The sequence below is a fragment of the Maniola hyperantus genome, chromosome 7 (assembly GCF_902806685.2).
Source record: "Maniola hyperantus chromosome 7, iAphHyp1.2, whole genome shotgun sequence".
Taxonomy (NCBI): Eukaryota; Metazoa; Arthropoda; class Insecta; order Lepidoptera; family Nymphalidae; genus Maniola; species Maniola hyperantus.
The window spans coordinates 15,877,204-15,903,108 of record NC_048542.1 but is presented as its reverse complement, the minus strand read 5'-3'; the positions used below and the strand labels follow the sequence as shown (position 1 = coordinate 15,903,108).

At 36.7% G+C, this 25,905-nt stretch overlaps 1 protein-coding gene across 2 annotated transcripts in view; it reads right to left on the bottom strand.

Annotated features, from left to right (window-relative positions):
• Positions 1–381: 381 nt before the first annotated feature.
• The window catches only part of LOC117983734 (facilitated trehalose transporter Tret1-like), a 51,218-nt gene continuing 25,694 nt past the window's right edge, over positions 382–25,905 (bottom strand). For both annotated transcript variants that reach the window (XM_069499966.1, XM_034970345.2), the window contains exons 3-5: positions 13,765–13,930; positions 13,093–13,280; positions 382–11,061 (exon numbers count right to left, since the gene is read on the bottom strand). In XM_069499966.1, coding sequence (XP_069356067.1) covers positions 9,997–11,061; positions 13,093–13,280; positions 13,765–13,930 — 1,419 coding nt within the window. In that variant the 3' untranslated portion in view covers positions 382–9,996. The remainder of the gene's footprint in view (positions 11,062–13,092; positions 13,281–13,764; positions 13,931–25,905) is intronic.

The window sequence follows — 25,905 nt, the reverse complement described above, 5'->3', positions numbered from 1 at the left end:
AGCAAAGTCAGTGTGCGCTCTATTAGATTTCGCCCTAAGCTAAGACATAGGTGCGTGTCCGGGATCGTATCCTAGGTCCCCCGAATAGGCCGAGTAACGCACGTTTTTAATCACTAGGCTATCAGCGCTTACTAGACTTGTTTCATCTTCTAAATATATAAAAGGAAAAGGTGACTGACTGACTGATCTATTACCGCACAGCTCGAACTACTGGACGGATCGCGCTGAAATTTGATATGCAGATTATGACGTAGGCATCTGCTAAGAAAGAATATTTGAAAATTCAACCCCTAAGGGAAGTGAAATAGGGGTTTGAAATTTGTGTAGTCCACGCGGACGAAGTCGCTAGTGTATTAAATAAAACACTTTTCAATCTAGACTTCCGTATATTGAGGCAAATCAGCAGTACATTTACCATCTAGGAATATAATCGTTCAATCCATTCCGATATAGAAGAAGTTATTCAATTAATAGTGACAGCTAATTTAGATTATTGTCTGAAAACATTATGTTATTTTATTGTCATTATTATAATATATTTTGCATTCAAATATCATAAACTTGTGAAAATGAAAATTTGATCATTATAGTTCGAATATATAATATAGGTAACAAGTAGTTTTTAATAATTAAAATTGTACATATTAAAAATGGTAGGTATGTTTATTGCCTACCATAATACCTAACGGTTGACACAATTATATAATTAGGTATATTTAAATTTAAATATAAAATTTAAAAAAAAAATCAAGGCGTATACTTATAAATTAAATTAAGTTATTAATAAAGGTTCTATCAATGAGCCTATCAATGTGATTTTTTTTAAATGTCTCCAATTATTATCTAAGTATAGAAACAACAATTTTATTTATTATATTAATAATGACCAAATTCGCATTTTTACAGTTTGAATATTATAGATTTCATTCGCTAATAAGAAGAAAAATATTATCTATTTTAAAAAAATGGATACCATATTGACCTGAAGTCACTTATCATTTGTACAATCTAAAGTCTTTTAAGGAAACTCTAAGCTAGTTAAAGCCGTTACTATCTTAATTTTTACTTGCCTTATATTAAATTGTTCCTGATATTTTTATTACAATATTTCGTTACTTTCATAAAAAGATAACTAAGTACATAAATATAAAAAATTTCAAACAAAATATACTTTACAAATAAATAAAATTCAACTGAAGTTTTAGTAAGTACATAAATAATGTGTTATTAATATAATAATTGATAATAATAATGTGACAAATTCTATAAAATAAACTTAAATCTAAATAAAAAAGTAAATTAATATAACCAATAATAAAAAAACATAAAGTCCCATTTATTTTAATATGCTTGGACAGACTTCGGCAGTTTGCAGTTCTTTATTCATTTTAAAGTTCTGTCATATCTTAGGCTGAGATCCATAGGGCGCACTTTGACTTCGTCTCGTTTTAACTCAATCTAAGTCTCAGACTTAGATTGAGTTAAAACGAGACAGATTTATGTGAGTTATAGCTCTGTCTCGTTTTAACTCTGTCTTAAGTCTTTTTAATAAAAGTCAGAATGCGCTCTATAAATCTCGCCCTTACTACCACTACCGTCAACTTTATTGTTAGTAAATAAATAGGACTTAAGTTTAGAATCATAATATCAAAATTAATATTACCTAAATGAAAATACAGTAAGTATTAAATTATTAATTATTCAAATAACAATATTTTTTTTTGTAGAAGTAGCTATACTGTCATAAAAACAAAATGGCAGTACCATTCATAATATCCTGATTTATATTACAGTCACAATATCGTTCACAACTTATGCATAAGAATGTAAAATTTGTTCGTTTATTAGTACTAAAGCAAAGTACTTTCTAGATCTAAAAACTGGAATAAGATCTAAAACAGGCACGCTTCTAACACATTACGATGGCTAAAAGTCTAATGCCGAGGTCCATTAGAGCGAACTTTGATTTTGTTCAGACTTAGGTTTCAGTTCAGACTTAAGTGGTGAATGCTCGTGAGGCGTATAACATCTGACCCCAAAAACGTCACTTCGAGATGACCACGACCTCTCTGCCAAGAGTGTTACGTCGAAGAAGAAGAATTTTCAGTTAAAACAAGACAGATGTATGCCAGTGATATTGCGCTATCTCGTTTTAACAATCATTAAACTTAAGTCTGAGCAAAATCAAAGTACCCTCTATAAATCTCGAGCCCCGACCTAAGCGTTAGCGCTAATTTATCAATTAACAAGTAAAGCACTCCCGGGGAAATATGTATTATCCTATTTATTGTAATGAATTTTTCAGTAAAATTTGTTTGCATTGACACGTTTAGTGAATAACAAATAGTTGATAAAAATAAAAAGTTTTCTTAAAATTAATCACTAATTGAAAGAAAGTAGGTAGGAAAAAACTATTTTCACGTAAAAGTTTACATAAAAATATAACTCTTAATCGGCCGTTACGGGAATAAATGTCGAGAAATCACTTAAAAATTGACATAAAAATATAACTCTTAATCATCCCTTATAAAAATATAAATGATGACGACAAATATATTTAATTTATGGGGGTAAGTACTGAAAAAAATATTTTTCTTTTATTTCAAATCAGAATATAATTCAAATAATATGATTGCACCGATTTAACTAAAAATCTTTTGACCAACCAATAGGTATAAATATTGGTTTTTTTTACTTTGTGTTTATCAAGATTTTCAGAATTACAGTGAAATACAAAATACTCCTAATGGTACGGCTCCACTATCGGGATTCAGCAAATGATTCGAGTTCAGGCAAACACGATAGTTCGGCATTCAGCAAATCACCTGGCCACACTATTCGTCATACGGCGAATGCTTTGCGTTTGCCGAATTTTTAATTAAGTATGGCAAATCAGCCAGCTGGCAGGCATTACATTCTGTGACTGCAAATAGCTCTCTTTATAAGGAGTTCACGCGGGATTTACAAAAAAAATTATCTTACGAGTATATATTTGGGTTAGCGCGAATGTGCGGAACGATAGGATTGACGCCTGCCAAACAAATCAAGTGCCGAATCCCGATAGTGAAGCCGTACCATAAAGACTTGATTATAAAGCCTTACTGGCTAATAATAATAATATTTGGCTCTATGGATATTTCTATATTTGGAAAGGTAAATTTGGCGTTCGCTCTACGGAAAAAATGCAATGCGGACTAAGTATAACCTTAAATTCAGACCAGCCTTATTAATATTTTTAAGCAAACACAATGCTACGAAAAATCCTACTTATTAAGTTTTGTAATCAGTTGGAAAGGAACATAATAAAACAATCTTAGTTATTATAGTTTTTTTTGCATTTCACGAGGGCGAGTGGCTCATGCTTGTGTTAAGTCGTTTCGGTATAAGTAAGGTACACTGTACCCGTAGTACAAGATTTTACGTCTCGCCAAACCAAACCAAATTCGAGAGTCGAAATACTTCCGCGTTACAGTAAACTGGATCTTAAATACCTTGTTTTAAAGCTCAAGTTTGTCTACACTTCTACAGCCAGCGCTCCAAGCGGAAACATTGCGAAATTAAAATCAGTGGCATTGAATATTTGACTTCAATTCAAGGCTGTTTAGGTCCATTTTACTGTAACGCGAAAGTATTTCGACTCTCGAATTTGGTTTGGTTTGGTGAGACGTAATATCTTGTACTACGGGTACTGTACTTATGTGTGCGTTTGAGAGCGCTTGCTCGTGACTGATTGGTTCGTCATGCACGCACACTTACGCAATGCCCATGTAAACGACGTAACCGCAAGTAAAGTTCACTCGCTTTCGTGAATTGCAAGAACTGTACCTACTTTATGTTAGCAAATTGAACAAGGCTAAAAGATGTTCAAGCAAGTATTTTAATTTATCATACATTATTATTATATAAAAATCTAGAAAATGTATAAATTCACAACCTATTAATGTTTATATGTTACCGGTGATTGTGATTTTACTTGTCATACAAACATTTCTACTTTTTCTAATTTATTGTAAAAACTGCAGGGTTCTAGGCCTTCTTGATATATTTTCCTATTATTTACAATACAACCTAAATTACGTAATTTTTAATCTACGTTTTTCCATTTTTTCACACATCGTCCAAGCCCACACAATTAAAATTTGAAGTTCTGATTTTTTTTTCAAATATACTCTTAATATTAATTTTATAATATTATCATTGTTTTTAATAATATCAGTGTAATAATAGTGACAAAAAGTACAATAATTTTACATTTAAAAGTTAGAAATATCTGCAATTAATATCATAGGAATTATTATTAAACTGACAATGCAGATAAAAATTTAAATACATATAAAATCCTGCTAGTTCTGCAACTTTTAATATGTAAGTATTTAAATTTGTATCTGCATTGTCAGTTTTATAATAGTTCTTACAATAATAATTGCAGATTTTTTTGAACTTTTAAATGTAAAATTATTATGTATCTAAAATTATTTAGAAATTTTCTTGAAGTGTAGTAAAAAGTGTACCCTTATCATAAAAATTATAAATAATGTAGAGTAAAGCTTATAACTACAATTCTAAGACAAACCTAATCAGCATCGAATTTGTTTTTTTGTTTGATATGAAGATGTACTGTTCGACTTTTATTCGTGTTCTCTTCGTGGTTTTTCATTTCTTCTCGTTAACAATAGTTATTTACAATAACACATAATATTATACTTAATACAATTATAGGTCCGCAGTGGCAGGCGCAAGCTAATAAAGGCAACTTTCTAATTGGACATTTATAATTTGTAAGACGATTACATTAACACCACCACCATTTTGGTTATTGATAAATTACCTCTTACCTCCTTATTAATTTAGCTCCTCGTAAAAAATATTATTTTCAAAAGAAGTTATTTAGCATTCTATACCAGATTAGCTATAAATTATTATAAATCAAATATTAATTTCATTTATATCAGATTTTTGTACCAATATTCTACAAAACCTTTTATAATTTTATTTTTTGTACGCAAATCAATGTATTTTTGCTTTTGTCCCGACACAACCAATTTAACATATTGCATATATTTTATGCATTTGTTTAAATTATTTCATTTAAATTAATATTTATCTCATCTCCAGGACATAAAGTAATCATTCAATATAAAATTTGCCTAAAGTATTAATATAATCGTCTTATTTTTGAATAATATTCTAAACTTTTATATAGGTACATTTACACACACGACTCGATGTTAAAAATAGATAAAGTAATTAAAAATTACAGTTATAAAATAAAATTGATACCTTATTTCTATTACAAAGCATTTTAATAGAAATATAACATAGAAATATTGCAATACTCATATCTTAGCATTCAAAATTATTAAAACATAAAATATCAATCTACACGCAAAATTGATGAAATCGTTGTTTATGAATAGGATATTATAATATTTCAAAATTGTTCTTGAAACAATTGTTTGATACTCTCAATATATAAAAATAATGCATGAAATAATTTGTATCTTAGTAAAGTATTTAGTTTGGTTAAAATAAATATCATTATCATAATATAATATGTGAACACACCACGTTAGAAACACAGAATATAATATTAACGAAGAAAAACATAATATTTTTGATATAAATTTACCAAATACTAACAATAAAATTAGACTACATATTTTGATACAAGTATAACAGTTCATAGAAGGTAACATTATTCGTTTGATAACAGTTAACAGACTGTATAAATAAAGATGAAGACTTTTAGATATTAGCTAGAAGTGAATACATTTACATTTGAATCTTGTCTGCAATAAGAAGAATATTAAAGACTGTTCTTTCTCCAAAATGCATAATATAATTATTCATACATTCCGCATCTTTGGAAATATAAGTCGTTGTGGTAAACTTTAAGTCGTTGAAAGCAAATTAGAAAAGAAACCTCACAACAAAAAAGCACGAAGTCATTTGCCATGAAGATTCATTTCCACTTAATAAATGTATTAAGAATAATTATATTTTCTTAGATGTCATAAATCATAATAATAGTATTCGTAGGTAACAGAGTTGTAGGTTTAGTCAAAAATATTTTATACAAGGCTTTACAGGATCTTTACAAGCATTTAAGATTCAAATTTACAATGACTTATTTGAAGGCGCTTGAACTTTGGCCATTTTATCACGTCACGAATAAGGTTTATAGTAAATGTATGTATGTATAATGGCACTTTAAAAAAACTTAACGCTTACAAGATTCTAAATATTTCTTGGAAAAGTAGCATCAATCTAATCTAAATTAGAGTTATAGTAGAGTACAATATTAATTATTGTCTATGTGTCTATAATTTAGATTATTGTCTTAACATTATTGTCGTATAGTAAGTTATAGGTAGGAAAGCTCGTTAAAATGTTTTTTGCGACCGAATACTGAATATGCTAAAGAGCGTGTAGTTACGCGATAACAGCAGCAAAAGCTGTTGAAACTTTAGTGTAGTTGTATCGTTTTGATCGAAATCACGAACTTTGCACTCAATTTCAACACCGTTTTAGACCATTTTGTTTGGAAGTGAATTCACATTTAGTGTTCAGTGGTTGAAATTACGAACTTCGGACTCAATATTGGCACAATTATATGCCGTTATGCTTGGAAATGTATTCAAGTTTGTATTCACTGGGCAAAATCACGAAATCGGAACTTAATTAAGTACAAAAAAAGTGTTTTGATCAGAAGTGTAAGTAATTACAACGTTTTGTTAACCAGTTTTTCAGTTTTAAGAGTCTGATTTTTGAAATTTTATCCATACAAAATGTCAAAAAAAGTCGCGTAGTGAAGAGCGCTCTTAATTGTTTCAGTATTCGGTCATTAGTTAAATAAAACTTACACGGTAAAATTATCTGTCGAGTCATTCAATGACTTTCAAAATATATTATATTATGTTTTATTTGTAAACAATATTTTACTTATTTAATTAATTATTTTATATAAAATGTACTGTGTCGAGCTATATCAAATAAAGATTATACCTACACTTGAACAAATAAACATGAATGTTCACTATATTCATTTACTTTCTGACACCCTCTTATGGTGGGGCTTCTATACGTAGGTACTTGACAGGTCGAGATGGCACTCGGAGAGGGAACGCCCCGCACACCCACACAACCATTTTTTTAAATTCATTATAGACAAATGCTTGACCGCAATCACACCTGATGGAAAGTGATGATGAGGCCTGAGATGGGACGCGTTTACCTAGAAAATGCCTATTAACTCTTGTTTTAAAGATACCCGGGTTGTAATTATGTAGTAGGAAATACCTCCATGCTAACCCGGTGCGGGATAGCGCGGGTGACGTGCGGGTGTGCGGGGCGTCCCCCCACTTCATACCCCGATTGCCATCTCGACCTGTTCCGGACTATAGGAATATTTTGGAGCTTACTATGAATAAACCCACATACCATTTGGTTAACTCCTCGCTGAATAAACCCCTCTTGAAAATAATGCCAATGCTATGAATCATCTTCAGCTCTTATCAAAATACAGGGTGTAACCAAAACGCTGGCAAAAACGAAGACATAATATGATAGTAGGTACTGATGATTACTGATAAGTGATATGATACCACAAAAATAGACGAAAAAAATATCCTGTATTTAGTAAAAGTTCACGATATATTGCAAATAAAACATCTGACTGACGCTAGAGAACAACGAACGTTGCGTATGTAGGCCATTCCGAGTCGTAGGTGGGGCATTGACACCAGTTTTGAACGCTATACATTGCGGGATTGAAAAATCCTAAATCACTAAAACTATATTACAAAAAGAGGCAAATGGTTTTTGGTATTGGATTGTGTTCAGATAGTATAACAATAACACTAAGTTTTTGCTAGCGTTCTGGTTACACCCTGTATAATAATCTGAGAATATGAAGACTAGGCATAGGATAGGAATAGAAAAGAAAGCTACACCGACACTACCATCAGTATTTATCGTTTCTTTATTTCCATAGAAATCACAACCAAAAACATTAATTTTACCGTGATTAATTTCAGTTGTCATAATATTGTTACATTTTTGATTTCGAAAATAAGAAATTCTAATTTTACTAGTTATTAATATGAAGACTGAATTGAGGTAATGGGCCATAAATACGAGGAACCATGTCATTTGAGAATCGAAACACAATAACATCAAAGTAAAATGGACCTAAAGAGCCTTGAATTGAAGTCAAAAATTCAATGCCCCTGATTTTAATTTCGCAACGTTTCCGCTTGGAGCGCTGGCTGTAGATATGTAGACAAACTTGAGCTTTAAAACAAGGCATTTAAGATCCAGTTTATTATAACGCCGAAGTGTTTCGACTCTCGAATTCTAGCAACGTTTGGTGAGACGTAAAATCTTATACTACGGGTACTCGTCAGAATAAACTTGAAATTTTCCTTCTTTATTTTCGTTAATAATAAACAAGTTTTTAATTTTAATTTCTATTGAAATGGATTAATTAGAAGTCAGGAGATGGTCATAATGATTACGAAAATGTCAAAGTTCAGTGATAAAAATAATGATTCAAGATATGGTTTTTAGGATATGCAAAGAGGTATTATTTATTGATTATGATAGGTACTTAAACAACTAAGGTAAAGAGGGCCCACTTAATATTTGTGGTTATTTTTCGTCCGTTAAATTTAATAAGCACAGCCAATGTTTTACGGTGGATTCGATAGTACTTTGTTCCTCCCAACGCTTATATACGTTATGACGATGTTCTACTTGGAAATACAATATGAAACAATAAATATAGTAATCTATATAGGTACCTTAATGAAAGAAAATAATATAACACTATCAGTTTTGGGATTTGTATTCGATTTTTTATATCGGCATATTTTTTCTATTAGTTAAAATTGCCGACATATTTTTAAAAACATCGACACTTACCAGTACCCGTAGTACAAGATTTTACGTCTCACCAAACGAAACCAAATTCGAGAGTCGAAATACTTCCGCGTTACAGTAAAATGGACCTAAGCAGCCTTGAATTGAAGTCAAATATTCAATGCCACTGATTTTAATTTCGCAATGTTTCCGCTTGGAGCGCTGGCTGTAGAAGTGTAGACAAACTTGAGCTTTAAAACAAGGCATTTAAGATCCAGTTTACTGTAACGCGGAAGTATTTCGACTCTCGAATTTGGTTTGGTTTGGTGAGACGTAAAATCTTGTACTACGGGTACTGGTGTCTTGCGTGAGCGACGAATACTACGCGACGCGACGCGACACGACGACGCGACGTAATGCGTAGCACGGTATGCCGTTGAGTTGATCGCGTTCGTCGCGTTCGCAGCGTCGCGTCGCGTAGTATTTGTCACTCACGCAGGACACCGCGTTACGGCCGACCTCAGAGTCGCCTAATCGTTACTTAAGAGGGCTCAGGACGGAGCTTTCTTCATACAAACGTAGGAGGGTAATTACTACATTATTTGATATTGCACGCTCAAAACTAAGTATTAAGTCGATTTATCTCGTCATTATCTAGGTTTATTGATATATCAAACATTGAAAATAATATTGATTTTAAAGTTACGAGCCTCAAGAGATTCATATTTTAACACTAAATTTATGACAACTTTGGGCGTAAATAAGTAAGATTAGGAGTATGAAAATTCTAAAGAAATTTAACATTAGACATAGTTTATTTATTCATTAGTTGAAATAACTATACTTTGCAAACATAAACTCAGTAGTTTTTTCTCAAAAATACTTTTCTTAAACCCTTGATTTCGCTGAAAATCATCGTGCCTCTCACCTTTCTCATACAATGTCAAGTGAAAAGCAAATAGGTTTGGTCGAGCGTCCTGCGTCACCTTAAGGCATGAATTAGTATTAGTATGGATAAGGAATGCCTTAAGTAACGATTAAGCGACTCTGAGTGCGGCTGTAAATAATGTTATTTTTTAAAGGTTTTTTAAATGTATGGTAAATTTCCAAGTACATACAACGTCCGTCTAAATTGATTTACCTCTTGGGCGACAGACTTTGAACATAGTTTGGGTCCATTTCATCCAAATCCCTTCCTTTCGTCTCCGGGACACAACACACGACGAAACACAATCCCCCCACACTTATAGAAGCGTACAGCCAAAACGCTCCGTGCAACCCTAGCGCTTGTTGGAAATCCACAAATGTCTTGACACCTACAAACGCGCACAGGTAGCTAAAGGCAGTTGCCATTGCACTCCCAAACGCCCTGTACTCCAGTGGAAACAGTTCCCCAATAAGCAGCCAAGAAATCGGACTCATACCCAAAGAAAACGCAATCGTAAAAACTAGGACGCAGAGTAAAGGAATCCAGTCATTCTGTCCGACCGTTTGATGGAACATAACGTTTTGTATCCTCTGATTCCTATGCACTTCCTCGTAGTATGCGTAGCTTCCAAACCCAGCTAACGCCATCGACATCAGGACAGAGCTCACAATGAGCAATGGAAGACGACCGACCGTATCAATCAGCAAACCTGACAAACAGGATGCGAGCAATTGAACAAAAGACACAGCTATAGCTGCTCCGTGAGGATTCATTCCACCGAAAGTTTTCCTAAAAATTGGTACAGCGTAGAAGGAAAACGCGTGAGCACCTGAAAACCGCTGAAACATCATCAAACCACAAGTCACCAAAATCGGACCCAAAAGACGATTAGCCGTTCTCACATCAAACGAGTTTATAAGTTGACTGCTAGACATTTGACTCTGTCGTTGACTAAAGTTTTTGCTCGCTAAAACATTGGTTCTTATCGTAGCTAGTTCTTGAGCAACATCTGAGTTTGGTCCACGAAGCCAGAGGAGGCTTTTATACGCTTCTTCGTCTTTTCCTATCAGCACGAGATAGCTCGGCGTTTCTGGTATGTACAGGACTGTGCAGAAGAGAAGGAGAGGAGCGGCGGATATGCAGAGCGCTAGTTGCTGCCAGTCGAGGTAGGCGCCGATGGTGAAGCTGAACAGGACGCCGAGATGGCCCACGATCTTCAACACGGCACTCAGGCAGCCGCGGATGTCCGGCACTGAGATTTCGCTGATGTAAACCTGGAATTTAAAAACAATGTTGATGCTTGATATTATTATCATACAATTATTATGAACCTTGAATGGGAAGCTAGAAGAAATCTCTGTTTAGAGATAAGCATTTCCAATGTAACTTAATTTATTATTACTTTGTAAGTACAATTTTGGTACATGAAAAATAAAAATAAATAAATAAATAAATATTATTCTGTTTTCCTATATACTTACCTGTACAGTTTATGTGCATCATTGATCCATCAAAATCTATTTATTAAATGTGTAGACTGTGGAGGACTAACTGACTGTACCCGGTTTCGCTAAAGTGAAGTTTTCGAAAATTGGTATAGGGGTGGAATTTTGAAAAATCTTGAAATACGTATTTCTTCATTTTAACCGAAAACCTAAATAAAATATTAATTTTCCTGAATAAGTATATTGTTACAAATACCAAGTCGAAGCTTCAAGTACCTACGTGCTTGGGTTCTTTGAGACAAATATCTACCTTCGAGTACATTCATTTATTTCTGCACATTAAATTAAAAATTTAACAGTTACAGTTTTATTGTAAGTAGGTATAGACAAAATTTTATAAATATTATAATATGAGACTTATATATGCAGTATTTCTATATTTTTTTAACATTTCAGCTCCTATCCACGGTACTCTGCTTATCAAACTTTTAGAGCCTCAATAGCTCAACCGGTAAAGGAGTGGACTGAAAACCGAAAGGTCGACGGTTCAAACCCCGCCCATTGCACTATTGTCGTACCTACTCCTAGCACAAGCTTGACGCTTAGTTGGAGAGGAAAGGGGAATATTAGTCATTTAACATGGCTAATATTCTTTATTAAAAAAAATAAAAACTACTTAATAAAGCCAACTTCATACCTAATATTACGTGCCTACCAAACTTTCTCATTTTCGCCTCTAAAAGTTTATTATCACGGAAGGTAGACAAAGTAGGTATAACTTCCTCTAATCAGATTAGCAACTTTGTGCCGAGGCCTGAGCGCAACACAAGAAAACTCATCAGACTCAACAAGCCTCTTAAATTACTTTGAACCAGTGAGGCTGCCTTGCCTGTATACAATAAATAATCTTTGGATTACCATAAAAAGTTTTTACTGGCAATTAATATTTTAGGCAAATCCATTGACTAATATATTAGTTCGTATAGACAGGGCCATTGAACAAACAAAATGGCACCGACTCATTGGTGCTTTAGCACTCAATGCAACCTCAGTGACGTCTGGATTTCAAACGGCGCCGATTTATTTGGTTCCAAAACCGTGAAAAATTTTGTTCGCTTGGGCATATCTTGTCATTTATATCGATGGTTGCCACGGAAATTTTTAAAAACCTAAATCCATGCGGACGTATTCGCGGGCATTAGCTAGTAGGTGTATAAATGAGGCAGAGATGAAACTCTGAAAAAACTATGAGTGAATTCTGTATTTTACGGCCGAGCACAATAAGCCGTGTGGAACAAGGGCCTTTATTCGCTCCGAGCTGTCCACTAACAGCTTTTTAGAACATTCCACTGAATTCTAGGGAATATAAAATAAAATGCATTGTGTGATGTAGGGATACTGAAAACATTGTTAGGGGTACATAACTACGGCGAAATTCTAAATTCGAGTTAATTTTTTCTTGGTTACGATACCGAGTAATAAAGAGAGAGATAGATCAGCTCATACCTTTTTGACGACCTCCCTGGCGCAGTGGTGAGCGCTGTGGTCTTAATAGTGGGAGGTCCCGGGTTCGATTCCTGGCAGGGGTTTGGAATTTTATAATTTCTAAATTTCTGGTCTGGTCTGGTGGGAGGCTTCGGCCGTGGCTAGTTACCACCGTACCGGCAAAGCCGTGCCGCCAAGCGATTTAGCGTTCCGGTACGATGCCGTGTAGAAACCAAAGGGGTATGGGTTTAATAAAAACTGCCATACCCCTTCCAGGTAAGCCCGCTGTCATCTTAGACTGCATCATCACTTACCACCAGGTGAGATTGCAGTCAAGGGCTAACTTGTATCTGAAAAAAAAAAAAAAAAAAATACCTGAGACAGCATGGTGAGGATGGAGCAGCAGAACCCTCCCAGGAAAGCAGTGATGCACATCATTCGTACTGACGTCGCCAGTACTGTTAGCAGCCATGACAGACTACACGGCGCCGCGGCGAGGGACAGGACCCGGCGTCTGCCGTGCCTCATAGCAGCACCGCCTGCCATTCCACCGAAGAGAGCACCTTTAACGAGAAATAAGGCATTTAATCTACCATAATCTATTAGTACACAACACTGTAATAAACGTGACAATGGATCGTCAACTTTTGAACCGCAAAAACAAGTCGACTACTCAAGACCAGGAAAAGTGGGAGGGGGGGGGGGGGGTTCTTGAGGTAGTGGTTGATAATAATGACGATGGTGGGAAGCGGTTAGGACTAGATGCGTTTTAAATAAATTAATATCACTTGCTTTAACGGTGAAAGGAAAACATCGTGACGAAACCTGCATGCCTGAGAGTTCTCCATAATGTTCTCAAAGGTGTGTGAAGTCTACTAAACCGCACATGGCCAGCGTGGTAGACTATGGCCAAAACCCTTCTCATTCTGAGAGATGGGTTGATCATGATGATGAATGATGATGATGAAGCCATTTCCCACCAGGTGAGATTGCAGCCTAGGGCTAACTTTTAATCGAATAAAAAAAAAGGAAATATTTGGGTCTTACCAAGAAAAGATAAAGAGGCAAGCCACGAAGCCTGTTGGTCGGTCAGCTGAAAGTCCCTGCGCGTCGCGTTACCAGGTCCTTGGAGGGACGCTATGGCAGGTGAGCTGTACCCCTTGCCGAGCCCCGCCGAGAAGGGGGCTAGGGAGACAGCGAGGGCTGCTATCACCTGGAGAAGAAACATTGAATCTTTGTTATACTACCTAAACACAATCCAATAACAAGAACCATTTGCCTCATTTTGTAGTTTTAGTGATTTAGTATATTTCAAACCCGCAATGTATAGCGTGCAAAACTCGAGTCAACGAACCTCGCAAGACACGGCATTGACTCCGATTGGCCTATTATGCTACGTTAGTTGACCTTTATCGTCAGTCAGATGTTTTATTTGCAATTTATCGTAAATTTTTACAAAATTATAGGATTTTTTAATATTTTTTTTGTGGTATTATAATACCTGTAATCATCATTACTATCACCTGTCTTCGTTTTTGCCAGCGTTCTGGTTACACTATGTATAGGCGTAAAGAACGTTTAGAATAGAATAGAATACAATATTTTTAGGCAAGTAAACTTTTTCAAGTGCTTTTGAATCGTCAGATAGTTTAATTTACCACAGTTTGTATAGAGAAGCGACAAAAATATTATTATACGCTTTCAAATAGTCGTCCCTATCCCTAGGTATATTCCATATAAGTACATTTCACTTCATTCCCGTCTACATAAATATCTTCCGAGACCGCAAATGTACCTAAGTGTTATCTTGGGAGCGGGTAAACAGACAATTTTCTCAAGTGTCGAAATAAAACATTCCTTGTCACGTCCTGCTATAAGTATCTAATGTAGGCGCGTGCCCCCCGTTCCTAAGTGACGCGAACTTAATGTGGTTTTGAAGACGAATTTCCGATTACATTTTTTACACTACCATGCGTAAACGGTGCACATCCCTGGTGCGCAGGGTACGGGCTAGCCCCAATGGCATCCTGCCCCCCTAGCATGGGCAGGAGACAAAAATTTTATCCCCCAATTATATCCACTGACGAGGGATAAAATTTACTTGTCCACCTCTCAAAGCACGGCAACAGGGGAGAGGAGAAGTTTATCCCTAAATCGGGGACAATTTTATCCTCGACATTAGACGTGGGTTTAAGTTTATTCTCATAGAACTTAAAAAATCAAAACATGTCTCGCGGTACCTGTTGGGTTTAGGTTATGTTTGGGTTTGTGTTTGGGTTATGTTTGGGTTGTGTTTGTGTTATGTTTGGGTTGTGTTTGGGTTATGTTTGGGTTGTGTTTGTGTTATGTTTGGGTTGTGTTTGGGTTATGTTTGGGTTGTGTTTGTGTTATGTTTGGGTTGTGTTTGGGTTATGTTTGGAATATGGTTGGGAACCCCAACATAAACCCAACATAGGTCCCAAATACCAATTACCATTAACCCAATAAAGGTAAAGGAAAAGATCCAAAAACCAAAAAGTCCCCCGTTTTATTCACTGTGGATAATTATATCCACCCGTGAGCCCATGCTCGGAGAGTGGATAAAGCTGTCGGAGGGGATAAAGATTTTATCCTTTCCCCGGGGAGAAAATTATATCCCCGCCCATGCTAACCCTGCTGAGGGCATTTGCTGACAGGTTTGATTGTCAGTACCTGAACCATTGTCATATGGTGCACGTGCTGACTAATCAAGCCTGTCTTAGATATAGTATTAGGATTAGGTAATTAGTTAAGATTACTAACATTAGTTTTTAAGGCGTGTGTTATTACTAACAAATTATGATCGTGTTTTATCGTCGAATTAAAGGATTTTTATTTTTTTCATTTTTATTTTATTTTATTTATTACTTTAGGTCCTACCCAAAATTGACGCTGAGCAGCGCACGCCTCCGATCCGAGCCCGTGAGAATAGGTACGGATTCTAGACGTTGGGCTGGTGATGATTATAGACGTTGGGTTGGGTAAGGTGCTTTTTTTTTAAATTAATTTATAACTAGCTTATGCTCGCGACTTCGTCCGCGTGGACTACACAAAATTTAAACCACTATTTTACACCCTTAGGGTTGATATTTTAACATATTATTATGAGCTGAATAAAATATGTCATACTGCTAATTGCAAAAATATTAACTACAAAACTTCTTTATAGACACTTCAAAACTGACAGACTTTCATACAAACTTCAAACCCCTATTTTACCCCTTTAGGGGTTGAATTTTCAAAAATCCTTTCTTAGCGGATGCCTACGTCATAATAGCTATCTGCAAGCCAAATTTCAGCCCGATCCGTCCAGTAGTTTGAGCTGTGCGTTGATAGATCAGTCAGTCATTCAGTCAGTCAGTCAGTCAGTCAGTCAGTCAGTCAGTCAGTCACCTTTTCATTTTATATATTTAGACAAGCGTACACCAATTAATACATTGTTTTTCTCTCGTCAAACTAGTGAGCCAGTTTGTTGGCGAGCTGGCGCTCTTTAAAAATAATTAGTATCTACGTATTATTTATCATTATCTGGAATGGCGACCTCACACCGGAAGACGCAGCGTTGGAAGACCCCCCCCCCCAGGTGGATGGACGACATCAGACGAGTCGCAGGGAGCCGCTGGATGCAGGCGGCGCAAGACCGTGGCGTGTGGAAGTCCCTACAAGAGACCTATGTCCAGCAGTGGACGTCTATCGGCTGAGTTTGTTGTGGGTTCTTCTCAGACCTGGGCGCGTTTGGAACCCTCGTAGCTTTAGTTTTAAGTTTGCGTAATAATTATCACCACTATATCTTACAAATGTAACACCATACCAGACTATCAATACGAGTAATTTATTACCTATTTTGAATAAATCATTTGACTTTGACTTTGATGATGATGATGATGATCATAATTATTTAAGTAATAAAAATTCCATAGTATTTTGAAAAGTTTCGGCAATTATTTTCCCTCGCTTAAAATAAAGCATTCCGCGGCACGTAGTGTACCTACGTGCCCGTGCCGTAGTTCACTGAACGAGAAACGACGTTAGAAAAGGCTCTGCTATTGGACCAAGAGCCCGGGAGGGCCAGACCTTCGTTATTTTTCGGGTTCCGTACCTCTGAAAGAAAAAAGGAACCCTTATAGGATTACTTTGTTGTCTGTGTGTCAAGAAACCCATAGGGTAATTCCCGTTGACCTAGAATCATGTAATTTCTACAAGAAAAATGTAGGTCTTATAGCATAAGTAAAAGAATAAATCTGAAAACCGTAAATTTGTGGTTACATCACAAGAAAAAAAATTAATTGTGGTCATGAACTAATTAATTAGTATTTTCAATTTTCAAAGTAAGATGTCTATATCAAGTGGGGTACCTATCATATGAAAGGGCTTCACCTGTGCATTCTAAAACAGATTTTTATTTATTTTTATGCATCATAGTTTTTGAATGATCGTGTAAAATGTCGAAAAAATACGACTGTAGTAACGGAACCCTCGATGCACGAGCCTGACTGGCACTTGGCCTGTTTTTATATTTTTCTTTTGTTCAGATACAAGTTAGCCCTTGACTGCAATCTCACCTGGTGGTAGACGATGCAGTCTAAAATGGAAGTGGGCTAACCCGGGAGGGTTATGGCAGTTTTTATTAAACCCTTTGGTTTCTACACGGGATCGTACCGTAACGCTAAATCGCTTGGCGGCATGGCTTTGCCGGTGGGGTGGTAACTAGCCACGATCGAAGCCTCCCACCAGACCAGAAATTTAGAAATTATAAAATTCCAAACCCCTGCCAGGAATCGAACCCGGGACCTTCCACTAATAAGACCACAGTGCTTACCACTACGCCAAGGAGGTTTTCAAATTGAAAGTTTTTATAACAGCTGAAAATTTCTCTGTGTAGGTGTTGTCCCCAACACAGTGAGGAACGATCAGCGACTATGAAGTTTGGATCATGCAAAGATAACAGATAACAGATAACAGATAACAAAGGTGTATGGTTTTAGGAATCACGCCATGTAGGCAATACCTTTTTAGAGCCTCGATAGCTCAACGGTTAAAGGAGAGGACTGAAAACCGAAAGGTCACCGGTTCGAATCCCACCCGTTGCACTATTGTCGTACCTACTCCTAGCATAAGCTTTACGCTTAATTGGAAGGGAAAGGGGAATATTAGTCAGGAATTAACTTGGCTAATATTTAAAAAAAAAACCTACGCGGAGAAACTTTCGGCGTTTATAAAATAACGAAGATCTGGCCTTCCCGGGCTCTCTCTTTATTACTGTATGGCAAGATTCTTTTCTAATCGAGAGATAAAAGAAAACTTAAAGGCTTTGTTTTGAGAGTGGAAGCTTGGCCGTGACGAAGAAATTAAAAACCCCAATAAAAATATTAAAACGTTGGCAAGGCCTAGTTTAGCCCAGCTTTCTATTCGGGCGGTCCGGAACTCTGGAGTTCAATAATCTGTAACTTTTCGGAGTTATAGCAATTAAATATCATGTTATAAGGGAAAATTTTAAATTTTTAAATAATATGTTGTGAAGGAAGAAGTCGTGAGGAAACGTGCATGCCTGAGAGTTTTCCACCATGATCATCATGATCATCATGATCAACCCATCGCTGGCTCACTACAGAGCACAGGTCTCCTCTCAGAGTGAGAAGGGTTTTGGCCATAGTCTACCACGCTGGCCACGTGCAGATTGGCAGACTTCACACACCTTTGAGAACATTCCAACAACAAACCTAGTTTCGCCATCACGCCTTCTCAGGCATGCAGGTTTCCTCACGATGTTTTCCGTCACCGTTAAAGCAAGTGATATTTAATTACTTAAACGCACAAAGATAACTCTGAAAAGTTAGAGGTGCGTGCCCGGGATCGAACCCTCAACCTCTGATCAGAAGACGGACGTCCTAACCACTAGGCTATCACAGCTTTTAAATTTTTATAATGAGTTTTCCATAATGTTTTTAAAATTGGCAATGTGAACTTGGCCTTAGTACCTGGAAAAGTAGGTACTCACAATATCCCTTTAGGATTTTACTTGTAAAGTCGTTAACCCAATATATTCTATTTGTAGACAATCTAAATCGCTCAAAAACACTTTCGCATTTATAATATGGGTATATTATAAATGCGAAAGTGTTTTTGTTTGTTGGTTTATTGGTTTGTTGGTTTGTCCTTCAATCACGTCGCAACGGTGCAACGGATTGACCTGATTTTTTGCACGGGTATAGATAAAGACCTCGAGAGTGACATAGGCTACTTTTTACCCCGGAAAATCAAAGAGTTCCCACGGGATTTTTAAAAACCTAATTCCACGCGTACGAAGTCGCGGCCATCAGCTAGTTATAATTATTATGTAGTGTATAAAAAATCCTTAATGGAAGGCTCTAAATATAAATAGAAAACGCAAAAAGTTTCCTAATTGCCAAGAAAATATTAATACTCCATCAATTCAAAAGTTTCCGCTCGGCCAAGTTTTCAATATTAATTCGTTCCCAACAGCTTGAGCAACTGTTAAATTATTAAAGTTAACTAAAAACCCGATTGGACCGTTTTAATCTTAATTTGGGTCTGTTTGGCCCTTCAAAAAAACTTTTTACATGTCATGACGAAGATAAATCGTTTCTAATGGAATCGTGTCGCAGAGTTAAGTGTCACTAGCCAAATGAATCCCGATTTCAGTAGGTAAATGAAGGACGGCTTTTGAAAGTAATTTCGATAACTGCAAAAGTGTCGCTACTAGATGGCATTTACAGTCGCTTCAGTAAGTACTGAGTGAACATACATATCACAAATTTCGTCACTGGCAGGAAGCGTTCCGTAGTTTAGTGGTCAAAGCGTCGGGCGCGATCCCAGGAGATGCGGGTTCGATTCCTGCCAGTCCGAAAATTTTGATATGTACTTATTTAAAATTTCCTTGAAGTGTGAAACACTAAAAATTGTAAAAAAATATGGTATATGAATCGTTTCAAAATTATTCAGTCGCACGTTAAATTAATCATTTAACCAAGTTCAACCTTTGAGAAAGTTTGGTGCAGACATAGCTTGCATCCATGTTGCTATACCATAAATTCTGACAATCACGACAAATAAAAATGTACCATAGTGATTATCACAGTATTCTTACTCAAGGCAGAGCTTTAAATATACCACTAAAAATGCCGTTCATATCCCATATGATGTAAAAAACTAAGCTAAGACAGTAGGTAAACTTTTATTAAGTAGTGGGACATAACTGTAACTTTTATGGAATAAGAATGTCAAACGAAAATGTCGTAGTCGTATCAATATCGTCTGCTTTAAAAGCCTATTGTGTAAATGGGTCACGACCCTTAAAAAAGGGTTGGCAAAAAGTCGAGCTTCTTTTTTCGATGTTGCTTTTTGCGGCGGGCGGGCGGCGTATCGAGCGGTGTTTTCGCTTTAATCTGCAGGATTGGGGTCGTAATTAGTACGGATATGGTAAAGCATGTGATGGCCTAGTGGTTAGGACGTCCGCCTCCTAATCAGAGGTCGGGGGTTGCTTTTTAATCGACAAGTGAATCTACTCTTCTTATCAAAAATAACCAGCAAGAAATTAACTTTATTCTGATGTTGGGATCTAGGAAAAAAACCGGCCAAGTGCGAGTCAGGCTCGCGCACCGAGGGTTCTGTAGTACAGTCGTATCTTTGCAACATTTTGCACGATACATCAAAAACTATGATGTACCTATAAAAATAAATAAAAATCTGTTTTAGAATCCACAGGTGAATAGCCCTGTCATATGATACCTCACTTGATATAAGTAGTTATCTTACATTGATAATTGAAAATACTAATTATTACTTCATGACCACAATTTAGTTATAGCGATAGTGTAGTGTTAGTGCAAATCAAAGATCACACGAACAAAGTGAAAGACTAGTGCTAGTGCAATTTTAAGAACAAAGTGTCTTCCAATAAGGTATCTTAACTATAAACTAAGCTAAGTCAAATGGACTGATTCTTAGGTATAAGTACGTTTATAAGTTAAGGTTAATATAATATTGCTTATTAGCCTCTTTCATAGGCTAGATTGTAATGGTAGTAAAGTACTAGTGTCATGACCACAATTTTTTTTTTGTGTGATGTAACCACAAATTCACGGTTTTCAGATTTTTCCCCCAATGTCCGCTATAAGACCTACCTACCTACCAAATCAACGGGAAGTACCCTGTAGGATTCTTGACAGACAGACAACAAAGTCATCCTATAAGGGATCCGTTTTTCCTTTTGAGGTACGGAACCCTAAAAATCCATGGCTTTATATCTGTTATGCTTCATTAGCCTATCATATACATATACCTAGACATAACAATATAGGTACTATCAACTATGTGAGATGAATACAAGCGGGATATAATGTATTAACCTTGTAACCCACGGATCAACATTAATCCGTACCGTGGGTAAGCGCCAGAAGCCCTGGTTTTAATGCCAGTGCCAGTTTATAGGGTTATCGTTAAGCCAGGGTTGTCTGCCCATACATCCGGCATTCTGTTTAACGATATAGGAACATAAATCTATATATATAAAAGGAAAAGGTGACTGACTGATTGACTGACTGATCTATCAACGCATAGCTCAAACTACTGGACGGATCGGGCTGAAATTTAGCACGCAGATAGCTATTATGACGTAGGCATCCGCTAAGAAAGGATTTTTGAAAAGTCAGCCCCTAAGGGGGTGAAATAGGGGTATGAAAATGTGTAGTCCACGCGCACGAAGACGCGAGCACAAGCTAGTAGCTAGTATAAGTCCCGCAAAGTGCTAATGCGCTTGGCCGCCATTTTAGTGACGTCAGCACGAGACTAAAGTTTCGGTTGATGGTATAATTTTATTTAGGCTGGCGTCAATATGACGTCATTTCAATGTCAATGAGACATGGTTTCTATTCTCAGTATGAGAAGGATTTCGCCATAGTCTACAACGCTGGCCATGTGCGGATTGGCAGACTTCCCACGCCTTTGAGAAGATTTGTAGAACTCTCAGGCATGCAGGCACGTAGGTTTCCTTACGATGTTTTCCTTCACTGTTAAAGCGAATGATATTTAATTTCTCCGAAAAGTTAGACGTGCGTGCCCGGGATCGAACCCCCGATCTCCTGAATAGGAGGTGGACGTCCTAATCACTAGGCTATAGCTATCACATCCCTAGCTAGATTACCCCGTAGCAATTCATTAGCCTTGGTTTTCCATAACTATGGGCCTCATAAGAAAGCTCAGAGTCACTCAGCGGGCGATGGAGAAAGCTACCCTCGCAGTTTCTCTTCGAGATCAAATCCGATATCAGGAAATCCGTAGGAGAACCAGAGTAACCGACATAGCTCAACGGGTTGCGAAGCTGAAGTGGCAATGGGCAGCTAGCACATAGTTCGAACAACCGATAGACATTGGGGTCCTAATGTGCTAGAATGACAACCTCGCTCCGGAAAGCGCAGCGTTGGAAGACCCCCCACTAGGTGGACAGATGACAAATACAAATACAAATACAAATACAAATACAAATACAAATACAAAGGAGATCGCCCGTGAACAGGCCCTCTTTTGTGGCGTCGGTCGTGTCAAAACTTAATTTTTTTTTTAAATGTATTATTTTTTTACGATTATGTTTTATAACGACTTTTTTTCACTCTATTATTGAAAATATCCACAATTACAGTTAGAATCGTAAACATGCATTTATTTTGAAGAAGTATTAATTAAATATAACCTCAATATCAGCAATATAAAAAATAAGATTTCTTTATAACCAGGGTGAATAAATAGAAATCGTTTGCAGAATATAAAGAGTTAATTATTTGTCTACAAAATAAAATTAAAACCATGGTGACATAACAATTATATTAGGGGGGGCCCAAAGCTCCTAAGAAAATGGGCAATCTCTTTTCTTTATTGCGAATCTGGGTAAACAGTGGAGATGTTACAAAACAAAAAGGTACAGCCAAATTCTGCCTATTAGCATGCAATATGATATTCCTAACAAACGTGTACATAGTGTTGATAAAATTTGCCAAATTTAATACTTAGTCACAAAAGAATAAAAAAACAAGATAGTACTTAATACAAAATATGTCAAAAGGTAACCAAATACACACTAAAGGAAAAAATGTCATCTTAGATATACGTCAACACTATAAAAAATGTTTTTAATTAAATATTCGAATAACTTCTTTTTAAGGCTTTCTATTTTATTTATATTTATGACATATATATATGACATCAACCGAGTCGCAGGGAGCCGCTGGATTCAGGCGACGCAAGACCATGGTGTTTGGAAGTCCCTACAAGAGACCTATGTCCAGCAGTGGACGTCGAATGATGAATCCCTATAGCTTAAAGATAGGTATAGTCAGGTCGAGATGGCAATAGGGGAGGGAAGGCCCCGCACAGCCGCTGCGCTAACCCGATGCGGGCGAGCGTGGGTGACGTGTGGGTGTGCGGGCGTCCCACCGAGTCATACCCCAATTGCCATCTCGACCTGTCGCGGACTATAGGTATGTTGTTTATTTAGATTTGTATCTGACGTATAGTGAACATGTTGCAAATATTGAGTAAACAGATTAGCATCTATAGGTCTTATCTGGTTACCTAATAGTAATCCTGTTTGCATATCAAACTGAATAGAATAGAATAGAATAGAATAATTTTTATTCGAGGTATATAGGTGGTACATGGTGTAGGCAATATGGTCCTGTACAGCAGTGCAACACCTCGAACAGGTAGGCCACTCAGCTTGTGTTGAGACGTCGGGCCCCTCAGACACAAACCTCTAGAGCAAATATCTGAGGTACCAGACGCCCCAACGCTGATTTTCAGTGACCGCCTTTTAAATATTACCTAAACGTCAGTGGCATAGAATATATAAAGTTGGCGAGTAAATGGATAAATAAAATGAAATAAAGTGTTAAAAGTTTTTAAATTTAAAGTGATATAGGACATAAAAGAAGAAATAAGAAATAATACATTGAAATAGATGTTGTAAATTGTAAGAATAGGAAAATTGTACGATAGTTTTTTTTTTTTTGTATAATAAAGAAAAAATAAAATAAAATAAAATAGCTCGCAAGGTGTGGATGAGAAAGTAAAGTTTGGTAAGATAACTGGCAAAAACGAAGATAGCTGATAGTACTGATGATTACTGATATGATACCACAAAAAAATTGTCCAAGTGCGAGTCAGACTCGCGCTCTGGGGTACCGTACTACAGTCGTATTTTTTCGACATTTTGCAAGTTAAATCAATAACTATTAAGATTAAAAAAAAAAGTGTACAGTACAGTGAACAGGCTGATGATACCCCACTTGGTATCAGTGGCGTGCACAGGAGTTCAGGCCAGGGTATGCATTTAGGTATGATCTTGTTTTACGGCAGGTTATAATGAAAAAGTAAGCATTGATTTTTTACAATGAGGGTAAGCAGTGCGTTTATGCTTCTATGAGCTGCACGCCACTGCTTGGTATAGTAGTCTTACTTTGAAAGCTGAAAATACTATTATTTGTTCATGAACACATTTTAATTTTTTTTGTAATGTAACAAGTCCACGGTTTTTGGATTTTTCTTGAAGCAACTTTAATTCCCCAGTAGTGTTAGGTGGATCGTTGATAGTGTGCTAGATGAATTGTTGATAGTCTGCACACGGCCTAGCACCCTCTGACATTCTCCGAGAGTATATGGTTTGGATAGACTCTCTACACTATATGGTGACGCTTATAGAATAGGAATAGTTCATTGTACTGACTTGTAAATTAAATTAATAAGGAACTGCGATTAAAAGTATGTTAAAGTATATCAAAGTGGTGTTCATTCTAACAGTAGGTAAGACTGGTAAGTATGAAAATTCCGCATTCCGACAGTTTCTTGGTTTCGTCGTCGACCGCAACGCTGTGGCAGCTCGCAGCCTAGATTAGCGGCTTAGACGTCAACACACGATTCCCCTGTTTGTCTTTCGCAGCTTCATAATGTCATAACTAGATGACGACCTCCCTGGCGCAGTGGTGAGAGTGGTCTTATTAGAATTTTATAATTTCTAAATTTCTGGTCTGGTCTGCTGGGAGGCTTCGGCCGTGGCTAGTTACCACCCTACCGGCAAAGCCGTGCCGCCAAGCGATTTAGCGTTCCGGTACGATGCCGTGTAGAAACCAAAGGGGTATGGGTTTAATAAAAACTGCCATACCCCTTCCAGGTTAGCCCGCTATCATCTTAGACTGCATCATCACTTACCATCAGGTGAGATTGCAGTCAAGGGCTAACTTGTATCTGAATAAAAATAAATAAATAAAAAATGCCTGCGACTTCGACCGCGTGCATTTCATCATCATCATCCACGTCCACTGCTGGACATAGGTCTCTTGTAAGGACTTCCACACACCACAGCCTTGCGCCGCCGCGCCGCCTGAATCCAGCGGCTCCCTGCGACTCGTCTGATGTCGTCCGTCCACCTAGTGGGGGGTCTTTCAACATTGCGTCTTCCGGTGTGAGGTCGCCATTTACGTTTTTTTTTCTTAACCAAAAGCCTGTATACCAGTTTTCATCGATGCAACTTTAAAAATGATAAACTTTCATACAAACTTCCATCCCATATTTACCCCCCCTTAGGGATGGATTTTCAAAAATTGCTTTCTTAGTGGATACCTCCTACAAAGAACACACCCTCCAAATTTCATGTCTCTAGACCAGAGGTTTAGGCTGTGCGTTGATTTATTTATTTATTTATTTTATTTATTTTATATCTTATTAGAACGGCAGTGCCACTTACACTAACTAGATGATTAATAATAAATTTAAATACAAATAAAGGTATAAGAAAAAAGACATAAAATACAAAACGATAAAAGATCAAAGGATTTTGAATATGTACGCTGAGAACATTGATATATAAGTCAGTCAGTCAGTCGCAGGACTTTGAGTTTTATAATATGCTAGCTTATGCCCGCGACTTCGTCCGCGTGGTCTACATAAATGTCAAACCTATATTCCATGATTCAGCCCCTTAGGGGTTGAATTTTCAAAAATCCTTTCTTAGCGGATGCGTACATGTCGGACCAATCAGTCGCGAGCAAGCGCTGTCAAACGCACACATTTAGTGTATCTATACGACTTTAACACAAGCATGAGCAGTGGCGTGCACAGTGTTTGAAGCCAGGGTAGGCATTAGTTAGGTAGGAACCTGTT